Here is a 21,093-nt window from a genome sequence, read left to right on the forward strand (position 1 = left end):
ATTTCCTTCATTCTTTTCTTTTTCGTTCTCGGCAGTCTCCTCACCTTGTACGACTCCCTCCCCGAGCCTGAACCTTCTTCTGAGGGCGGCGGAGCACGTGACTGAGAGCGTCACAGATAAGAGAGAGAGAGAGAAACAAGAAACAGCGAAAGTTCTCCCAAACCTTGGAAACGCAGGTGGCCGATAAAGTAAGTGACACAGGGCACAGTCGTCACGACTGTTTGACTCGCAACAAATAAATTGCTATGACAAAGTTTAAGAGGTAAATTGCTGCCGTCACGACAGTCTGACTCGCAACAAATAAACTGCTATGACAAAATGTGAGTTTGTAGAGCTCAGCGTGAGTCTAAGCATGCTTGCTTTAGCGTACAGCAAAAGTTTAGAAATGGGGCACAAAGGGGGCAACGTGGCACCAGGCTGTCAAACGTGATAGGCCTCCTCTCTGTACCACTTGTAAATGCGACACAGGCTGCAGTAATCATGAACTAACTTTTTTTCAGGTAAAACATAGATTAAAATGCGCAGTTGAAGAACATAGTACTAGGACGTAATGACGCTTTCAGTGCAAATCACGAGACAGACGAAAAACACAGACGAGGCTATTGGCTAGCTGAGGATCTATTGTCTTCAGCGCAATCAAAGGGACAGGCAAAAAAACTTATGTGCCCAATCGTTTCATGTTTCCATCACTTGTTTTTTGAAGTGACACCACCATGAGCCTTACAGCCAAAGAAAGATCACCAGGACAAGGCACTGAGCATTCGATTTTCAACGCTTCTCGAAGAGTTTTCCTCTCTTTCACTCCTTCACTAATTCCACTTCTTTGCAGGTAGTGTACCACATAAACAAACACAATGACCTTCAAGTCTCTGCAAAGCTTCAGTTTATACAAAGTTCTGCACAGCCACATGCGACACAAATTTGCGATAAGCACACTGCATCGCAGTGTTGTAGAAGAAGCTTCACACACCTTGAGAAATTCTGCAAAAGCAGACTTGCTCTTAGCTGCTTGCTTCGCTGTCTCCATGGCTGTGCTAAAGTTGTTGATGAAGTCGCTGTAGATGTCGAGTACGATTGGCTTTGAAAACTGAAAAAAGCCACAGTGCACAGTGAGATGGAGGCACAACATAAACAGATGACAAGTTTCCCATCACACAGAGTGCAACTAACAAGAATGGTCTCACGCCACGTGATATAGACCAAATTTTTTTCTACCCAAAGTGCAGGCACTGCTGGTTTAACTCTCGTCTTGACACGGACATCATTAATACTCAATCAATTCTACATACGTTGACTGTAACAAACGCATTGCTGAATAAGGCCACATCATCTGGAACAACCTCCAGTATATGCCGCTGTTCAGAGACATGAAGGCTCAAATTTTCATGCTCCATCATCGTGCAGTGTGACCAGCCTCCTATTTTACGTATGCCAAAAATGTGCAATCATGCAAAAGACACTAGATGATACAGGCAGTGCTGAAAAGAAAGATAGCAAACGGGAACAACACAGACGAAGCGTTGTTTGCTGTCTTTTGAACTTTGCAACGCTGCCTTTATCATCCATTATGTTCCAACTTGCCCCTACGCAAGCTCTTCTGAAGAGACACTGCTCTTGTTGATGGGAACAGACAATAATGCCAAGGAAAGTATAGGGGGTGTTATTTCAAATAATTAGTCACCTTCTTTTCTTCACTGCTCTCGTTGGTTACACTACAATTAATATATAATACCCCTTGTCTTTTACTACTCCCTACATCATTCTAATTGCCCGCAAAAGAGCAAAAATGTGCTGCTTCACTGTCACGACTCGTGGTGTGGCCTTGCTTGAGTAATTCCTCAAGTTAAAATTTGGATACCACTTCAAATATATGACTGAGCTTCCAGACATTACATTTGATGTGTCTGAAAGATATTCCGGCACTCGCCAAGTCTGCCTGCTGCCCACAATGCGAGAATTAAGACTGACAATTTCAGCATACAAATATACGTACGTAAAGGTGGTTTTCTTCGTTCCGCCCCTAATAGAATGCACCCATCGAGGTCGGGAATCAAACCCAAGACCTTGTATTCAGCATCATAAACACTGAGTGCTACTGCAGCCGGTCAGAATTCCTTCCCTCCCTAACTTTGCGAGGTTACAAGAGCAGCACGAGTCAGCCAGAGCAACAGTGCCCAATGCAAAAGCCTTGTTCTGACTGAGACTAAGGATTCAACGAAAGGCAGGCTCACCGATGCGAGAAAGACTTCGCCTATGCGCTCCTGCTGGTCCCATTCGCAGATGCACTGATTGAGGGCGATGCCAAAGAGCGTGTGGCACTGCATGATCTCCTCGAGACGGAAGAACATGGTGTCCACCTTGCGCTGGCTCACAAGCGGTGGCTGGCTGGCCATCAGCGGTCGCTTGAAGTCCTGCGGCAGTGGGTGGTGTCATCCAACTTAATCTGTCTGCTATAATAACAATAATTGTTCAGGTTTTACGTCCCAAAGCCACGATATGATTAGGAGGGATGCCGCAGTGGAGGGCTCCGGAAATTTCGACGACCCGCAGTTCTTAACGTGCACCTAAATCTAAGTACACGGGCCTCTAGCATTTCGCCTCCAACTAGATGCGGCCACCACAGCCGGGATTCGATCCCGCAGCCTTCGGGTCACCAGTCGAGCACCATAACCACTAGACCACCGCGGTAGGTTTATCTGTATGCTTTAGTCTTGGCACACAGTATCATGTAGAGTTCCCACCAGCCTTGCACCAGTTGTCTTACATGACTCGTGCCATAATTTTAAAAATGTGAAGTGACATGTAGTGGAACAGAAACAACGCAATGTTGCTCGTTGCTGCTTGGAGAAAGTCATTTACTTTACATTTTGCTTGATTACATAATTTTGCATTAGTTAATATGCTTCTCAGATACTACAATGAGAGCGAAAATGTCAATGATAAAAATTCTAGGTCACTGTATTAAAACACCCCACTCCACCTTTCCATTCCTCTTATAAACAGTGCAAAACTTTTGCCAAGCCTGAAAGAAAGCCCCCAAGATATGAAAAAGGGCCACGTGTACTTGCCATGCGGCACGTCCTAAGGAAACAAGAGACTTAAAAGGAGGCTTCCAGAAATGTTACTGAGCCAGTGTTGCAACAATGTGAGAAAAGAAAAAAAAAAGACCACAACATCCCTGATGTGCAAAGACGTTCAGGTGCTAAGGTATCAGCACAAAATTAAAGAACTTGCATTCCACTGAACTTCATTTTTCTATTACAATCAACCTACGATCCCGAAATTGAAGTCTCTTTACAATTACTCATGTGAACAGCTTTTTTGCCACATACACAAGCTTTGCTAATACATACAAAGCTTAAATGCAATGTGCAAAAAAAAAAAAAAGCATAAAAAAAAGCACCAGGAAAGCAAATTTCTGGACACAAATCTGAGGCTTTGCATAACTTCCTGTGAGGACTGCACGCTTTCTATGGCAGTTCATTTTCTTTCAATGGTGGTGCAGGCTCGAGTGGAAGCGAAGGTTCTCAAGAGATTCACGCAATACTCATGGTCTATGGCCTGCAAAGTGATGGGAACATGAGAGAGAACTATGAAACCAATGGAGTTCAAAAAGTACTCACAAGGATGAGCCTTTGAAGAGTTCCGACGTATGAATTTTCACTTTCAACTATGTTATGTACAATGAATCGCCTCTTTTTCTGGAAATGACAACAGAGAAATTGCGTGAAACACTTTTTAGCAGAAGCACCAACAAGCAGCCAGAATGCACTTAAACCGCTCACTTTTGCAAAAACTGGCAAAAGAAGCTTTCTTTATTTACGCTGTGGCAGATTGCAAAATTTTAATCTTTGACCTGGATTACTTGGTGACAGAGACATTACTTGCCTGAGAAATCAAACTCAATAATTAGTTTTTAAAAATCACTGGTTACATTCCCAATTACCTTGTGCACATATTGCAATTTACGAACTGTGGTCACTGAGATTGCAACCACAACATAAGGAACGAATTAGAGTATGAAAATAGTTTGGAAAATGGTGCTGTCAAATTCGCGGTAAAAATGCACTGTTAATAATAATAATATCTGGGGTTTAACGTCCCAAAACCACGATATGATTATGAGAGACGCCGTAGTGGAGGGCTCCGGAAATTTCGACCACCTGGGGTTCTTTAACGTGCACCTAAATCTAAGTACACGGGCCTCAAACATTTTCGCCTCCATCGAAAATGCAGCCGCCGCGGCCGGGATTCGATCCCGCGACCTTCGGGTCAGCAGTCGAGCGCCATAACCACTAGACCACCATGGCGGGGTAAAAATGCACTGTTCTCCCTGTTAGTTTAACAGTACACCATTTGATGCCATGGAACACACAAACAGCAAGGGGGACGCCAATGTCCTTCATCACACACTTCGGGAACAAATATCTCGAAATTGCAGTCATCCTTGGGATTCGTTCCAGGTGGATATGTCTCACAAACTCACTGACTACGATTCGTAAATCACAACATTGCCGTAGAGTAACTAATAAATTCTTTCAATCAGTCGTTGATGCACTTAAACTTCGTGTGCAAGTAAGGTCTGCCTGCTCAGTAATTCGGGTGAACGACTAGAATTATGCGATCTGCACACAGCCAATATAGGTATATATTTTTTACATTTTTGACAGTTTTTGCTAAAGCACTTGGTGTAAGAAAAGAATAATCGGAAAGGAACAATCATTAGACACATTTACCTGTTCAGGTGTGAGGCCAGGAGGCACAGCTGGCAGAGCCAATGGGGGTCTCTGCTTTTTGGGTGCTTTCACATCACCGTAGCCTTCATCCTCTGTAATGACAAAAGCAGCCCCATGACATTGTTTTGGTCAGCACTGACTCCACAAAGTATCCTTCGTGACAAGACAATCCATATTGACAGAGCTAAACATTCCGTAACCACAGTAAACATAGTTGAGCTGCTTACTGCTACAGATTATAAGCCAATCAAAGGACGGAGGCTAGCTCTACAAGAATAAATAAAGAACAATCAGGCGAAAAAAGAACACTGATATCACAGAAAAGTGCTGAGATATGGGCAAATTGCGAGTCCGTTCTGTAGTAATATCAGTAGTAACATTCAGTAGTAACATTCAGTAGTAACATTCAGTAGTAACATTCAGTAGTAATATCATCGCACACAAAAGCTTCACAGAATGCAAGCGGTCGGACAAAACTGGCTGTTTTTATAGCCTATACACAACTTTGACTGGTTCATGTTCAAATGGAGAAACATGTGGTTTTCACATTGTCATGAACAGCTGCAGAATGTAGAATCTATAACATTCCTACCACTCTCAAACAGGCACTTGTGCCTGCTTGAAACAGTCCACTGTGGGTCATGAGAACACCTTGAGAGCTCTCATCAGAGAGGTCTGTAAGTGTTCATCACCTACAGACCTTTCTGATGCCATCATCAGGAAGTATTTGTCCTTTGCAAGCTGTGACATCTTAAAAAAAAAAAACAAAAAAAGAACGGTGCTTTACTGCAGTTAAACAACTTTTCAAATCTTTGCAAAGTGTCATACAGAGAAAACTGTTTTATATACCAATCAAATATAAAATGCTTGTACCGTTGACTACATCGATGCGGATAATCAAAGAGTGCATTGCTCAATACAATGATGGAAGGTTAACCTTCACAGATGCCAATACTCGCCTGACAACTGGCGGCTTCCCATGCGGCTCCCCAACTTGTCAGAATCGAAATCTTTCCGCCGGGTGGAGAAGAAGCGTGTGAAGCTGCTGGTCAGCTGTACAAACACAAGAAAGCAAGGGAAAAAAAATGTTTACGCAACATTTAAAAACAACAACCAAGCTGGTTGTTTTTAATGAATGACTGTCGAGAAGGATAAAAGAAGCACTAAAAAGATACTTCCCAACCTCATTTCAGTTGGAAATAAAATACTTATGTGTTCGCTAACGCATGCCTCACATAGACGAGAGTTTGGACACAGATAGAACAAATGAAAATAACAGCTCCGGAACAAATAATGAGGAATCGAAGTGTCACATCCTATTTTTTTCTTTTTGATCATCTATCCATTAAAGTGGATTTATACTGTACTAGTCAAACAACAGGTGCTGTAAAATAACATCAAAATAAGAAGTGACAGGGCCAGAACATTTTACATACAACCTAAGTATAATGCAGAAAAAGACGGCCCACAATAAGGAAGCCTTGGATGACTGCCAAGTGCACACAAATTCTTCGGTCGTACTGGTGTACTAACAACCAAAAACACCAAATGCTCTACCTCACTCCTATATTTTCAATAAGCATGTCTCTTGATTGTTTCTTACACCCATCCTAGCTGTTCTTTTTCGTTTAGTTTCTCGCGAGGCCACATCGCTTTTTTTTTCATTTACATTAACACATAGTAGCAACAATGCAAGTAACTTCTGCTGCCAGTAGTTGCTTAGCCACAGTAAGCTGAGCGCAACGCTGACACTCACGTCGGAATCCTTGCGCTTCTTGCCCGGCTTGCTGCTGTTGCTGCCCAAGCGCGAGCCTCGGCGCACTCGGCCCGTGGTGTCGCCTTCCTCCGAACTCTCTGAATGATCTAGGCCAAGCTCGGAGCCGGCCGCACTGTAGCCGTCCTCGCAGGTGATTGTGTCTCGTCGGTAGATGTCCACCTCCTCGTAGATGTTGTCCTCGGGACGCATCCCTGCATCTGGGAGCCAATCTCTTCCTCACTCAATCTGTTCCAAATTTCTCAGTCCAGAAACGTGGGCGTTAAGTGGGTGCGATGCAAAGGCCGAGTACACAGCAGTAAAGGCTTTAAACCAAACAATGACCTGTTCTAACTTTCTTTCGTGCACATTTTAATGATTGAAAGTGGTGTCGGAACTAGTAATGAGAGGAAAGTACCAACATCCACCCATTCGTAGCATGAAGCCACAAGAAAAATCCGTGCAGGTTTCTCAGGCATGAAAGCTTCCTAGTTGACGAAAAATCCTGGTTCAAATTCCAGATGTAGACAAATTTTTCCTGAACTAAAAAGCATTTGTTCCAAGAAATCTGCGTGGATTTCTCTTACGAATGGATAGATGACAGTGCTTCCCTATCATAAACCTTGCCTCCTGATTTGCCATATCCAGCATGTGTAACACACCACATAAAAGTTCTTTGTTTTTTAAAGCCTAATAATAGATGGCACAGACTACGTGCTATTGAGCTATCATATTACATTGCAAGCAAAGCATGAAGTGGGATGCTAAATAAAATCACTTCAGGAAATAAAAAAATTATACATAATGGCCACACCGATGCATTCTCGAAGCTTCACATCAGAGCAATTTAACTTATTAGTTCAAACTGTTATCAAGCAAATGTTCGAACCCTCAAGTTCCTAAACTTGCTTGGCTGATGCTTAATGCAAAGCCAAAATAAAGTTAAGCTCAAAGTGCAAGGAAGCCTCGCGAAACATGACCTTGCGATGGTAGAATGGGAAATGTATTGTGAACATCAGAACAATCTTCTCTGAAATGTAGCTTATTTTACCACCGTGCCTCACTCACTCTTTTATTTCGTGGCAAATTTATTCATACCGGGCACATAAAATGCAATGCTGCAGTGGACAAGCAGACATCTTAAATCTGACAAATATGGTCATCCATTAAGCACACAAAATGAGCCCATGATATGCAAATGAAAGGAGCCACTACTCTGTTAGTATTGCCTGAACAAGGCTTTATTAGGGCAAATAAATTCAATATAGCCATTGCCTCTATGAAAAAAAATTACACTAACTTTTCTGTATACATTATTTAGAATGATACATACCCTGTTTGCAGTCACAGTTTGGCCCTTTAGCTCCCTAATCAAACTTCATACGCTTGTGTCGCTTTTACAAGCTCATATGCATTATTATGAAAACGGTGCGATAAAATAAGACAAGACTGAAGACACGTGTCTTCAGCCTGTCTTCAGTCTTTGCCATGTTATTCCATAGCGCCATTTTCACAATAACGAATCCGTACCAACTCACCTAATTGTCCATCCTACCTAATTGCATGCATGACTTGCACGGTCCTAGGTATGGAACCTGCTGGCCCAACCAGAATCCTTACAGTTACTGTAGCCCTGGCAATCTGTATCCATACCAACAAAGGTGCATCCGACCTGTAATTAGCTTCGGTTTACTGACTGGAAGTAAGCCCCACTTGTCACTGAATTCATAGAAGCTTTAGCGGTGAAAATTTGTCTTCTCAAGGACTTTAAGGAAACAAAACACTGTCGTCAACAGTGAGGCAGCTTTTGTTTCTTTAGTGCCACGAACATCTACTGAATTTAATCGAGTTGGGCAGCGAGTTTTCAAAGCTGCAGAGTGCCGTCACATTACCGAGAAACTATAGCCATGTATGCAATTTGTTGCCCAATACGGCAGAGACAGCGCTTCACTAATATAATTTACGTATCGCTGCAGTTAAACAGCCAGTTGCCAAACAGAATGGGATCTTGAAAGAATAGGCACCTTCCTCCCTCATCCAAAACTCGCCTCTTTGTTAAAAAGTGTCAACCCCGAGAAAGCACGCATGAGCCGAGCTCTCTTGGCTTCACTGGTTGCTCTAAGTGCCTCCTACGGATGACCCCGTTCTCTATTCTAGGTCAAGTGCCAATTGGCCACAATGGCTGGCTCTGATCAGAGGAGAGCCAACAGAACAGCGTGAAGGCTCTTTTATCTCCAGCCGCTCGCAAACTTGTCGCTTATCTACGCAACTGTATGCTCAGAACAGATTACAATGCCCCCACTTTTTTTTCACACTAGTCTAATGTTTTGCACAGATGGCGACACAAAACAACTAACCAAAAAGGAAAAACCTACTTAAAAAGAAATGCAAAAAAACAGAAAAGCTAAAGTATCTCTCCAAACCAAATGCAGCAGCATAAATACTAACCAGCTGGCAGTGAAAGCTTCTACACAGGTTTCCTTAGAATACAAATAATTAATGTTACACACAGTCTGCGCATTGCATGTGGCTCGTATAACTCACAAAACTAGAGCGTACCTTTCTATTCTCTTCTGGCCCTTTTTCAGTCACAACTGCATGAACTAGTTAATGCTTCGTTTCGTTCAAAGTCATTCTGAACGAATGCTATACATAAAACTGCAGTGTACAAATAACAAAAGGGAGAAGGCAAGAACAGACAAAATGCTACAGCCTACGAAAGTGACAATCACTGCAAATGTTACTGCCTTCGACCAACTGCAATAATATTAACCACGACATTATAAGATTTAACGAAAGTTCAATTAACACTATAACAACTACTGTAGATGGTCTCCTATTATATAAAAAGGCCTGGAAAAAAGCAAAAAGAAAGCACTGCCTAGCCCTCAAGTTCGCAAAAGAAATTAACAGAAGCGTTTTCTTAGTCTCAAGCCAAGCCAATCTTTTTTTACACCAGAAGCAATGAGCTGTTCTGTGTAACCTCCTACTGTACACTAACAACCTAAAGACATTCAAATACAGTGCGACATTAATTAGTGTGGAGTTAGCCAGAAAACAATATCGAGGAGCAGTTATTTACATGCTTCTTCAGAGAGTTTGAAACATGCGAGAAAGCGACCATGCAAAAGAGGAGAGATGGCCATCGACAAAGAAGCAAGATGGGAACACATGCAGACAGAGGCAACGCTACATGCGCAGTAAGCTGTAAACAGGCAGCACACCAATGGAACAGCAAGTGAGGTAGAAATGCACACAGGTCACTGAACACAGATCAATGCACACTGTCATCATTACCATCACCAACCACACGACGACGCCAAGTGCAACGGCGAGATACTAAACGTGTCTCAAACCTTTTTTAAATACTTACGTCAAATGCCAGTCTTACTGTTTCTACGTGTTCACTTCCTCAGTCTATCTCATCATCTTGGCAACACCACCCATCACTATACTGTTTCTACTTTTCGTCACTCTTGTTTTTATGCAAGTTCCAGTGCACTTCTATTAATTACTGCTGGAATTCTGTACCACGTGTCTAGCATTCACTCATTCCAACTTTTTAGAGGGTGTATAGAATGAGAAATGGAGGCCACCTTGTTTTCCTCCTTGATTGAAGCTGTTCTCTTCACACATACCAAAGTTTTGCTCTTCTAACCTGTTAGCTCAAAGTGAAGCTGAACCAACCAACATGAATAGCATGATTATACCCCTTTTCGTAAACTGTGAATCCTGGTAAAATTGAGAATTTGGGAATATTACCCCAAAGACATGGTATGCATATTTACAATCTGGTAGCATAATTACAACAAAAATACAATACTGTCTGGAAAAAGGAGTGACATCCATGATTTACAGGCTCCTGGCAAGCCAAGCTCTCACATTTAAATTGAACAATTCATTGTTTACAACTTCCTTCACAACATACAATTTAGTGCCACCGGTGGGCACGACTGGCAACCCTTCCTGGCTCTTCTATCACATGATCACATGCATCAATGGATTGTCATTCACACAGCTAGGCATTTTGGAAGGCACCCTCAATTATCGCTTCTTTATAATAAAAAATTTTGAATAAGACCGCTAAGGGATCGGAATGAGACTGCCAGAGCTCAAGGTCCTTAAGGGGGCAGTGACTGCTCTCCGCAAACATCTAAGCAGCCAACAACAAACAGCAAAGGTGTAATGTCGGCCTTTACGACCACACCTGATAAACTGAATTCTGGGGGTTTTATGTAGCAAAAACCACCCCACAAATATAAGGCATGCCATAGTGAGGAACTGTGGATTAAGTTTGACCACCTAGAGTTGCTTAACATTCACCAAAACTTAAGTACACAGGTGTTCTTGCATTTCATCTCCATCAAAAAGCGACCAACTTGGCCGGGAATCAAACCTGCACCCTCGTGCTTATTAACAGCATAGCACCTTAGCCACAGCGAATCACCACAGCAGTACCTTGAGGAGAATGTGTAAGTTGTCACAAAGTGTATGTGCATACCATTCTCCACCACTTCACTTCTAAAATTCAGAAATGTTGCCAGACATTCCAAGCCACTCACGCAACAGGTGCACATGAGACTGCACAAGCACAGAAAGAAGCCAAGCAAGAGAGAAAGAGAGAGAGCAAGAGGGGGGAAAGAAGGAGAAGACAGAGAAAGGAGAGTGCATCCCACCACCAACCTGCAGCGGCAAGCAGCGGTGTAGTTCTCCGCTTGTGCGTGTCGTCGTAGAGCATGTACAGAGGCTCGGGCAGGGGTGCGGTGCCCGCTTCGCTGCCGCTGGGCAGCACCGCACGCCCATATGGGCTGGCGGACGCTGACCCAGCGGGGAGAGGAGGAGGCGGTGCCGACTGGCAAGGCTGCTGGAATGCTGTGCCGCCAGCACCAAAGCCCAGCCCACGAGAAGGAATGTTAGCAAGAACCACCACCACCACCATTGTGACAGAAACACCCATCCACAAACATGGAAGCATCCATCACCCCAGCTGTGAAATCTGCCCCAAAGGAACCACCCCAGTGGCCGGTGCTTCCCACAACGCAAGGTAAGTTCAAAGAAAGATGAAACCTTGAGGCGCCGAAAAATCCTTGGAACACGGGGTGACAAGAAGACAAGTCCGCTTATCGAAACGTTGGCTCCATAGGCACCACATGTTCCAAGGATTTCTCACCACACCACCAGGGTAACAAGAGGGCTAGTTCTCGTGGTAATCCATACAGGAAAACAACACTACAGTCAGTGACCATAGAGTTTCTCACAATATACATTGAAGAAAATCTGGCGACACCATCTATAAGAGTTTTCTAAGTGTTCCATCGTGGAAATGACTGCATGTGTGTCTGCCAGGCTTGTGTTGGCCGGTGTCGTGCTAGGCTTTGCCTGAAACTCGTCTATGGCTGCATGAATAAAGCTTCCTTAAAGAACAATGCCCACATAAACAAATCTCATTCACACATGCCACATTTTACATTGAAAGTCTGCTTATTTGCAGGCCACAATCCAGTGGTGAAATGAAGAAACAGATAACGAAGTGTCGCAGAGTGAACACTGGCTTGGCTGTCTGTCTTCCAATTTTAGCAGCCACTCGTTACATTTTAAGTTTAATAATACTGTGTATCAAAGCAGAAGTTCTCATGGCTAAACTAAACTTGTTTCTGTGTCATGCTAAGGAAAAAAGAATCGTCACATGCTGCTTTAGTGATGATGCAAGGAATGCTCCTATCCAGATGCATCTGAGGTGTCCAGGTTATTCATGAACAATGCCAATTCAAATCCTACACATCCCAGCATTCCCATGCACACAACATCATCACAGACCCAGTTTTCCCTCTATGTAACTGCAAGAAACTGTACGGTCGGTGACACCCTAAGAATGCAGCAGCCACTGCTACCCAACATAAAAGAGAACTTGAATAGATGTACCATGTTCCCTCCTTTCCATGTAATCATGGCGCAGACGAACTTTCAATTCCGGCATTCATAAGGAACAACGCTTCAGTGCACACAAATAGCAGGCCCAGTGCAGTTTGTATTGGAGCCTTAGGCTGTCACCAGGTATAAGTGGTAACTAAAACAGCTCACTGAAAGACACGGTGAGTGTGCCCATTGTCCATTTGACACGCTATCTTAGTTACCACGCGTGAATTGTACATTTTCCAGGTATGCATTGTTCCAGTGAAACAGAAGAACTGACAGCAACAGGGTACAGGTGGACTTGGAGTCCCTGTAAGTTCTTTCTTGTGTTACACTAGAACAATCCATGGCAATTATAACAAACTAAGCCAGCCTGCTGTCCTATCCTATGCAAATACTACAACCTGTCAAACCACCCTTCCACCTGCACCCCTCCCCCACCCTTCAAAAAATGTTTCCAGCTATGCCCCTGGCTGAGACAAACTTCAGGTCTCAAAGACAAGAAGTATTTGCTACGGCACAAGGCTTAAAGGGGCCCTGCAACACCTTCAGGCAGGGTCGGAAAATGCTGATCGGAAGTCGAGGCTCCTGAGAGCACGTGCTTGAGCCCCAACATTATAGCACAGCACACGGCCTGGAATTTACAATTAATTCTCAAAGTCATCTAGAAATAGTTTCCTCTTTTCTCAACAAATGATGCCATAAACCCAAATGACGGCACCATAAACCCAAAGTCCACGGCTATTGGCTGATTTGAGCATCTTGAGCTGCATAGTTACAACAGGATGACGCAATATGCCTGCTCGCTCGCGATCCCACTGAAAGTAAGCCGTACCTTCGAAACAAAACGAAAAAGCGCTCAAGGCCATGATGTGCTCGAAACCTAACTTATTGCCCCCTGCCACCCTGCTTAGCTTTCAGCGCACTCGTCAGGACGAGAGAAGAGAGAAACCGCTTACAGCGTGCTACAAATCCCTGTAACTATGCTCGTACTTCACGGGTTTTAAAAATCCTTGCCCCCCCCCCCCCCCCCCCCCCCGGCAGTTGATTCTTGATACGATAAACTCCTTTAACGAAGCCGTTGGAAGATTACTTGGAAAAGTGTTGCAGGGCCCCTTCAAGTTCAGGCGACAGATGATTTTCTGCCACTGTATAGTACACTTTCACATTAAATAAACAGATAAGCAATCTGAATGGCTGATGAGTGGTTAAAGAAACAATTTAACCACTCCTTTCTCTTTAACAATCAATTTTATGTCAACACTACTGCTGTGTAGTTAAAAAAAATTAAATGACTAAACCAGGCTGTATGGTAAGGTAAGAAAAGCTGGAACACACATTACAGGTTATTACGCAAGTAAAAGCTAGTACACACTGCTGGTACCTTTAAATGCAGTTAATAGCCCAATCCTGAAAATTCAAGAACACATTGCACACTGACACAACTCCTTAATTAAGCTTAGGTACCACCACCACCACCAAAGAGAAAAGGAAAGAATCAAAGCAAGAGCAGAGCATGCGCATTGCATAGTATGCCTGCATGATTTCAAGGAAAGTCACAAGCAAAGGTGTGAGAAGAGGACTTCGAGTTAAAAAGCTTTCATGAAGGAATGATAAAAAGTATACAGCCAAGGAAGTTAAAGACAGGCTGCGTAAGTCTTGTGTCCTTGTAACATGGTCATGTTGCAAAATGTGCTGTGAACATTATTAACTTGACAGTTAATGCCCAGTGCAAACTCAAACATACACAAACACTCCGACATAACATCATGCAAATATCATATTTACAGCTTAAGCATGTCTTGGCTTCACGAAGCCTTAGTAATTAAGACTACTGATTACCTACACCAAGGCTAATCTATATGGTCTACAAAAGAACTACAGATCACTCTAAAACAGTGCTGTGGTTGAGTACAGAGATTAGATGGGAACAGATCTGAGGTGCACATCCATGGTTAAAATGCCAACTGCAAATTTGCCCGCTTAGTTGCAACCACAGTCGCATCCCGTACTGCAGCATAGGTCTACAGGTAGCTTTCATGTGATGTCCTACGCACACAACCTCTCGCTGTGCAGACATGGTGACTAGCATGACGTCAGGGTAAACTATCTAAGTTTGTGTGTGAGCTAAATGGTCCACTACGAAATTTAAACACAGCAAGGGAAATGATCACTGAAAATATAACATCTGATCTTACTCAACTGAGGCGAGCCAAGTGGAAAACGAACAGTGCATTGATAGTCAGCGCCTGTATGGCATCTATTCTATCACATGTTTGTCTGCTTCCTTTCAGTACTTCCAGCTCAATGCCTTATCAACTCACTTATTGGTTTATAACTTAACGATAGAAGGGGACAGCAACTCACTTTTGTGACTAGCGTAAGGGATGCGGTGCAGCTTGGATGCCCTGGCCGGCAGTGTGCCACCCTGCAGCTCTCCAGGTGCCGACCGGTGCTCCACATACTCGTTCATCACGCGTCTCCACGTGGTGTGAGCATGGTGATGGTGTGGGTCAACGACCTGCCTCCCCAGCTTGGTCCCCAACGTTCCATAGTCCCCACTGCTGCCTCGCTGCTGCTGTTCCCCCCCGCCCCGCACCTCGGTGGGCGGCACAGCGTCTGGCATCAACATCGTCTCCACATCGAGGTTGAGGTTCTCAAGTATGTGCGCGTGCGTGCGATGCACTCGCGTCACCTCCTCGCGCACGTGTTGCGGCGCACCATCGTAAGGTGGCGGGCGGGGTCGCCGCGGAATCGTCGGAGCCCCGCCCGCCCGCAGACACTGTTCACTCCGTGCGGCGGTGTACTGTTCCTCGGCGTCCGTTATCTCCTCGTAGATGTTGGGCTCGGAGCCCCGACGGTTCTTCTTGTCGGCCCCGTTGTTGGACTTGCTCGAGCCAAAAAGCAGCTGGCGGGCGTACGCCGTGGTCGTGCCGTAGATGCCGTTCGACTTGCTGGGAGATCCACCCTTTTTCTTGCCTTTCTTCTTCTTTTTGTTGTTATTGCTGCCACCACCGGTGCCTTGCTTCGGTGGCGTGTCCGGCACCGAAACATCAGGCTCGATCGAGAGCAGTGGGTTGAAGAAGCCGCCGCCCTGGTCGCCAATGGGTGACGTGTCTGCGGCTGCCGACTCGGAAGCTGAAGACCCCGGAGGTGGGGTGCCGCCATTGAGCCCCGCCGGCTCATCAGGAGGTGGCGGCGCCCCCAAGGGGCTCTTGTCGGGCCCCAGTTCACTGTAGTAGTACGGGGCCTTGGCAGACATTGCTGCCCCGGCAAGGCTTAAGAGACGCTGCCCGGGCGGGGCCGCTTCCGAAAACTCATGGCACGGCCTCCAAGGAGAAACTGCACAGATTGTACAAGTTACTTTGTCAACAACTGTAACAAAGATTAGGAGAAGCATGTCTCCAGGATGGGGCCTTAAAGGGGCAGTGAAGAGAAAGACTGTTTCACTGATATTAGAAAATTACCCTTTCACACTACCAAAAGCGTCCCTCTAGCACTGAAAGAACACTTGGCAAGCCTGAAAACATGCAAACATACGATACAACTGGCGACTGCACATTGGCATTCCTGCACCAACTCACCACAACGTCATATTTTGCTGTCAACTAGGGCCCACATTTTCCTTTAGTGAAATTAATTACATTGTATTCTAAGAAAGCCAGATAGAGACTTAACATATCAAGTTTCGGGAAATTACATTCAGCCAATATGGTCAGCATACGAAAATACTTTAAAATTTGTGACATCACAGACAATCAGATACTGTGTTTCTGCAACGAAATTCAAAAGTGAAACTTAAACCTTCACTTCCTCTTGCAATAATGAACTTGTGGTGGCAAAATTAATGCGATAGACTTCTCAAAGAATAATATACGAGTCCAAAGCTGATTTAGCGTTTCACTTTAGTGTCCCTTTAAGAACACTCCTTGAAGATTACATTCTGGATGTGGCTCAAGAACATAGGCATAGTGAGATTGAAATGATGACTATTTCAGTATCCTGGAGTAGGTGCTAGAGAACTCACCGAATGATTTCTGGTCTTTTTAATGTGGCTTGTGAAGCTACCTGTAGTACACTATTAAACATACTAGGTACTAAATGAGGCCAACAACCCTGGAGCTTTCTTTGCGGTTGCCTCTTTGACTTCAGCCGTTATGGTCAACTTCATTGCATGCTCAACTTCATGAGCTTTTGAATAAACTGTGAAAATGAGGCATTTAACCCTGATCACATTTAAAGGGCCCCTCACCAGGCCACATAGCAAATTTTAGTTAGACTCTGGAAGTTGTTGTGTGCCGAATGAAGAGCAGTATGCTGCAAGAATTTTTGAAATCGGTCCATTACGAGCCGATAAAAACAATAATTTGTAGCGGCGAGAAACCATGATGCGAGGAGGCGAGTTTCAAACCCTTGCCACTCGCCCCGTGTAGCCTTCGCAATCCAAATCCCTTCCCTGCCCTCTTCACTTGACACATACGCACGAACACGTCATGCGCATGCATGGTCACGTGCGCATGACGTGACCCAGCCAGCCCGAGCACGCGAGTGGCGTTGCACGGCCGCTACCTTCTTTTTATGTAGCGGCCGTGGGCGTTTTGTCGGCGTTCTCTGTGGTGTACTGCCTGTTTCTGCGGGACGGGCATGAAAGTTGAGATATTTGTACGGGCACGAGAGTGGCGGTATCATGAGCCAGTGCCGCATTGACGTTTACTTGGACGCGGTAGAATAAATGAGCATAATGAGTGCTCGAACGCGCCAGAACATTACTTTCGTTTCCAGGGTTGGCGTCTGCTCGCTGCGCTAACCGCGGGGACACGAACGCATGGGAAAGGGAGGCACATTAGCCCCGCATCTCTGCAATTCACGAAAAAAAAAAAATGAAAAAGACGCACACATTCCCTCTGTGTGTCTCATTATTTCTCTCGTTTTATTAATCTATTCTAGCAACAAATTACACAAAGAACACATGTCGTGTCAAATAATCATCGCAGTGTCACGTGCTACTGTTGGCGACGTCAGAGCAGTCTTCTACGTAGAGGAGCGACGTCACAGCACTACCATCTACGTAGGGCCATTTTCTCATGTACGTCATCCCCTCATTCTCTAAGGCGCGCCCTCGCGAGAGGAAGGGCAAGCAGCGTTCACCTTGAAATTTCGCCCATTTCCGCGGCGCGTAGCGTTGAAAATTTTGGCAGACGTGATCGTGAACGCCCAGTGTATGCATTGCGCTCGTTAGCTCAAAATTGTCAAACCTGGTGAGGGGCCCTTTAAATAAGCACTACTGTTTTCATTGCCATGCTTACTAGAAAGAAGCTGCAAAGAAGCAACAACACTCTGTGGTGCTTTGAACAATCAAAACACCAGAATGATGGCCATGAGCACCATGAGGGCAAAGATGAAGAATGCAACAAAAAAACTGTGTTTCTTTGCCCTTGCCTATTGAACTGCAGCCCCCCCCCCTCCCTATTGTGAAACTAAAACCAATTAACCAAACTCTTTGGCCTGCTAAATTGCACAACACTTCTTGGTTTTAAAAAAAAAGAAATTAGTAACTTTACATCATGAAGACAACCTTCAGAGTCTAAGAGGATGGAAGAGCTAATTGGTATTCAATTGTGTGACAGAAGTGCATATCGCGAAGAGTAAACGAGGTGACAGAGATACGGAAATCTGTCATACTACACAAATGTGTGACAGATGTCCGTATCTCTGTGCCATTGTTCTAACTATATGCTACACTCTAAGAAAAAATAGAGTATTTGGGGAGTATTTCTGCCACACGACAATAATCGTCATCTGGCTTGCTCGCGTTTCCTGTCTTGAAAACCCGGCTCTCGTCACTTTCCTATCAAGAATGCTATGTCACACTGATAACGCGCGTGCTGTTCGTTACCGGGAGGTGCCTGGACCGCGGTGATAACGCAAGGAAAGTACGCGAGGTGGATGGCGATTATAGTTGTGTGGCAGAAATACTCCCCAAAGACTCGATTTTTTCTGACAGTCTGACACACTGACACAAGGTGTCCCCATCATCTTGCAGAATAGTTCCACATGATTGTGTTAACTTTGCTTCCTTCTAATGCCGTGGAGAAAACATTTATGCTGACGTATCATTATCATTCCTCTCAGCTTTTAAAACCAACATCTACCCGTTTCTTTGTTCCACAGTGTAAACACACATAGGTGCTCAATTGCTTCCTCTTAATATAAAAGTAAGGGTTTCACTTAACAGTTTAAAAGGATCACAAACGAAGTTGGCACTTTGCCATTTCTTGTAATATTATATGACCAATGATGTAAAAATTAGCGGATGATTCATGACATAATGGATATAGTGAATCGCTTTACAGGCTGACGCAAGGTCTGCATCTTAAGTATACCATTAAAATTCTAATTAAACTTCATTAAATCTTCATTAAATCTGTCACATCATCATACCTGAGCTGGCAATTGAAAACGCTTCAGGCATCCTGAAGAATGACATGTAATAATGAGAAGAGGGCTTGACCATATATACTACAAGAAATTACAGCAAGTGACCTATTTCAAGAAGGTAACAGCACTAAAGTAATAACTCTGTTACGTATAGGAGCTGCAAGGAGACAACTGAATCTGCAAACAGTAAAGAACCATCCAGGAGAGTCACAAGAGCAAAGTTATTCGTTTCCATGTGCTTTTAATGAGCTTTCCGGAAATAATTGAACATACTCTTATTTAAAGTAAGAGGGTTTGATGAATATGACTTAATCCTGACGAAACTATCCAGAACACAAAACAGGACTAACGTAATGACATTTGCGTAGGGTAGAAAGTGGCAAAGAACGAGCGAATAGCCATAATCCTGCGAGGAAAAAAAACCGTGCGAGCTCACTCGAACGGAACTAAGCTTTGACGTAAGATTGCCGCGATGCATTTCACCGAGTGCTTCCACACGCGGATTCGGAAACGAAGCCTTTTTTCACGCAGTTTCTGTTGCAAGAAATCGCGTTCCATTCGCGCGAACGAGGCTTCGCGTTTCTTCGGTGACCATGAGCGGGAACAGGGAACTCCTTACTCATCGCGAGCAATCAAAGTTTTTCCTTTCTCTTTCGTGGAACGCGTATAAACTCCCGTCTTGCGTCGAAGCGCCCGGTTTCTCGGAAACTCCACGAAACTACAACATAACGAACATCGTTGAAGCTACGGAAGTGTTGAAATAACGGGAGAGGGAAGACCAAAACAAAAGCTTTCAGCACAGCGCTCCCGAAGAAAGAATGAAAAGACAGGAATAGTGCGCGCAAGACGTAACGGGCAGAGTGTTGAAGGCTCGTTCTTCAAAGCGACGCCTCTGTAGCCACGCTGCTTGGCTTTGAGAAAAGGACGCGATATCACGCGGCGGCGGCTCGGCGGAATTTTAATCGGCGTAATTGGCGTCGTCGCGAGCGCTGATCGTCACTTTCTTTTCTCTTTCCTTCTTCGGGCCAGTCCGTGAAACAACCACCACTACACGTTCCGTAAAAGCACGGCCCGGCGAGCTCTGCTGCTCGATATATCGATTTCCGTGCTAGACGCCTGTTTAACAGTAGCCGCGGTCGAGACTGGGCAAAAAGAAAGAAAGAGGCCGGAAGGCGAGAAAAAAAAAAAACGTAATTTCAACAGAGCTCGCATTACGTATACGCTTTGCTGCTTCTTGTTGAGTTCTCGACACCTCGTATTTGCTTTGACTGGGTTTCGCGGAACGCCACGCAATGCAGCAGCGCTCCTCGAGCATCGTATAAGCTGGGCCTCGCGTATCTCCCGGAGATAAGCGACCCACACATCCTTGCTGACCGCGGCGCTCAACGTAACGCCGAGAACACAGTAGACAGAGAAAAACAGACAAAGCGAGACGCAATGGACGCTTACACCGCGCCCCTGACGCGGCGTTACAGATGCCAGGCACAAACAAAACCCAACGGGACACGGCAGGCAAATGATTATGGAACCGGCGGCTACTCGTCAACAGAGGATGTATTGATTGTGTGCCGTAATGTCAGCGTCCCGGGATATTTTATTCGAATCGTCCTCTCGCGGCGGACGAAACACTTTATCGGCGGCTATGTGGCAAATAAACTGTCGTGAGAAGACGGCGGTCAAGTAGACCAGCGAGCGATTGCACCAGCCGAGGCGAGAGAACAAACGCGTGAAAGCGCTTGAGGGAGCAAGCGAGCGAGTCGCCTAGCGCGAGAGATTCTCCACGCCACACACAATGATGCTTTCGAGGATCGGCCTGTAGAAACACACTCCTCGAGAACTAACCCTAAGCGCTTACAATGATACTTTGAAAACAGGGAATCAGCGTAGGTGACGGCAACTTACACGAGTATGATACAGTGATTAAACAATGCCCTTTCGGGCAGCCCGTGTGCGAGATGTCAAAATCCGCCCTTGTGACTCTTGAGCGGGGTAGTAGTACTTACATTTTTAAGAGCAAGCTAAGGCCATCAGGCACTTCAAAGGCTTTATCGGCGTCTTGTCGCTTGGCCGGCTATCATACTTTTACAAAAACGCGCACACACGTAGATAAAAAGGCACTGTGAGAGTAGAAGAAAACAACTAAAGCTTCGCTTACGAGACCCCCAAACACAAAAATCATCGCGAAACAACACTGCCAGTACGCATGTCAACTGGAAGCAGGCTTGCAGCTCCGAAAGCGCCAGTTTCATTGGA

At 44.9% G+C, this 21,093-nt stretch overlaps 1 protein-coding gene across 3 annotated transcripts in view; it reads right to left on the minus strand.

Moving 5' to 3' along the window:
- Positions 1-21,083, minus strand: part of LOC119390096 (rho guanine nucleotide exchange factor 10-like protein) — a 65,076-nt gene extending 43,993 nt beyond the window's left edge. Inside the window, exons 1-10 of one of the 3 annotated variants that reach the window (XM_037657640.2) lie at positions 20,844-21,083; positions 14,770-15,744; positions 11,173-11,361; positions 6,493-6,710; positions 5,696-5,789; positions 4,737-4,828; positions 3,624-3,701; positions 2,232-2,411; positions 971-1,087; positions 45-101 (exon numbers count right to left, since the gene is read on the minus strand). In XM_037657640.2, coding sequence (XP_037513568.1) covers positions 45-101; positions 971-1,087; positions 2,232-2,411; positions 3,624-3,701; positions 4,737-4,828; positions 5,696-5,789; positions 6,493-6,710; positions 11,173-11,361; positions 14,770-15,664 — 1,920 coding nt within the window. In that variant the 5' untranslated portion in view covers positions 15,665-15,744; positions 20,844-21,083. The remainder of the gene's footprint in view (positions 1-44; positions 102-970; positions 1,088-2,231; positions 2,412-3,623; positions 3,702-4,736; positions 4,829-5,695; positions 5,790-6,492; positions 6,711-11,172; positions 11,362-14,769; positions 15,745-20,843) is intronic. The other 2 variants (XM_049414655.1, XM_049414654.1) reach the window with 2 other exon arrangements.
- Positions 21,084-21,093: the final 10 nt, after the last annotated feature.

Source organism: Rhipicephalus sanguineus, chromosome 4 (genome assembly GCF_013339695.2).
Source record: "Rhipicephalus sanguineus isolate Rsan-2018 chromosome 4, BIME_Rsan_1.4, whole genome shotgun sequence".
NCBI lineage: Eukaryota > Metazoa > Arthropoda > Arachnida > Ixodida > Ixodidae > Rhipicephalus > Rhipicephalus sanguineus.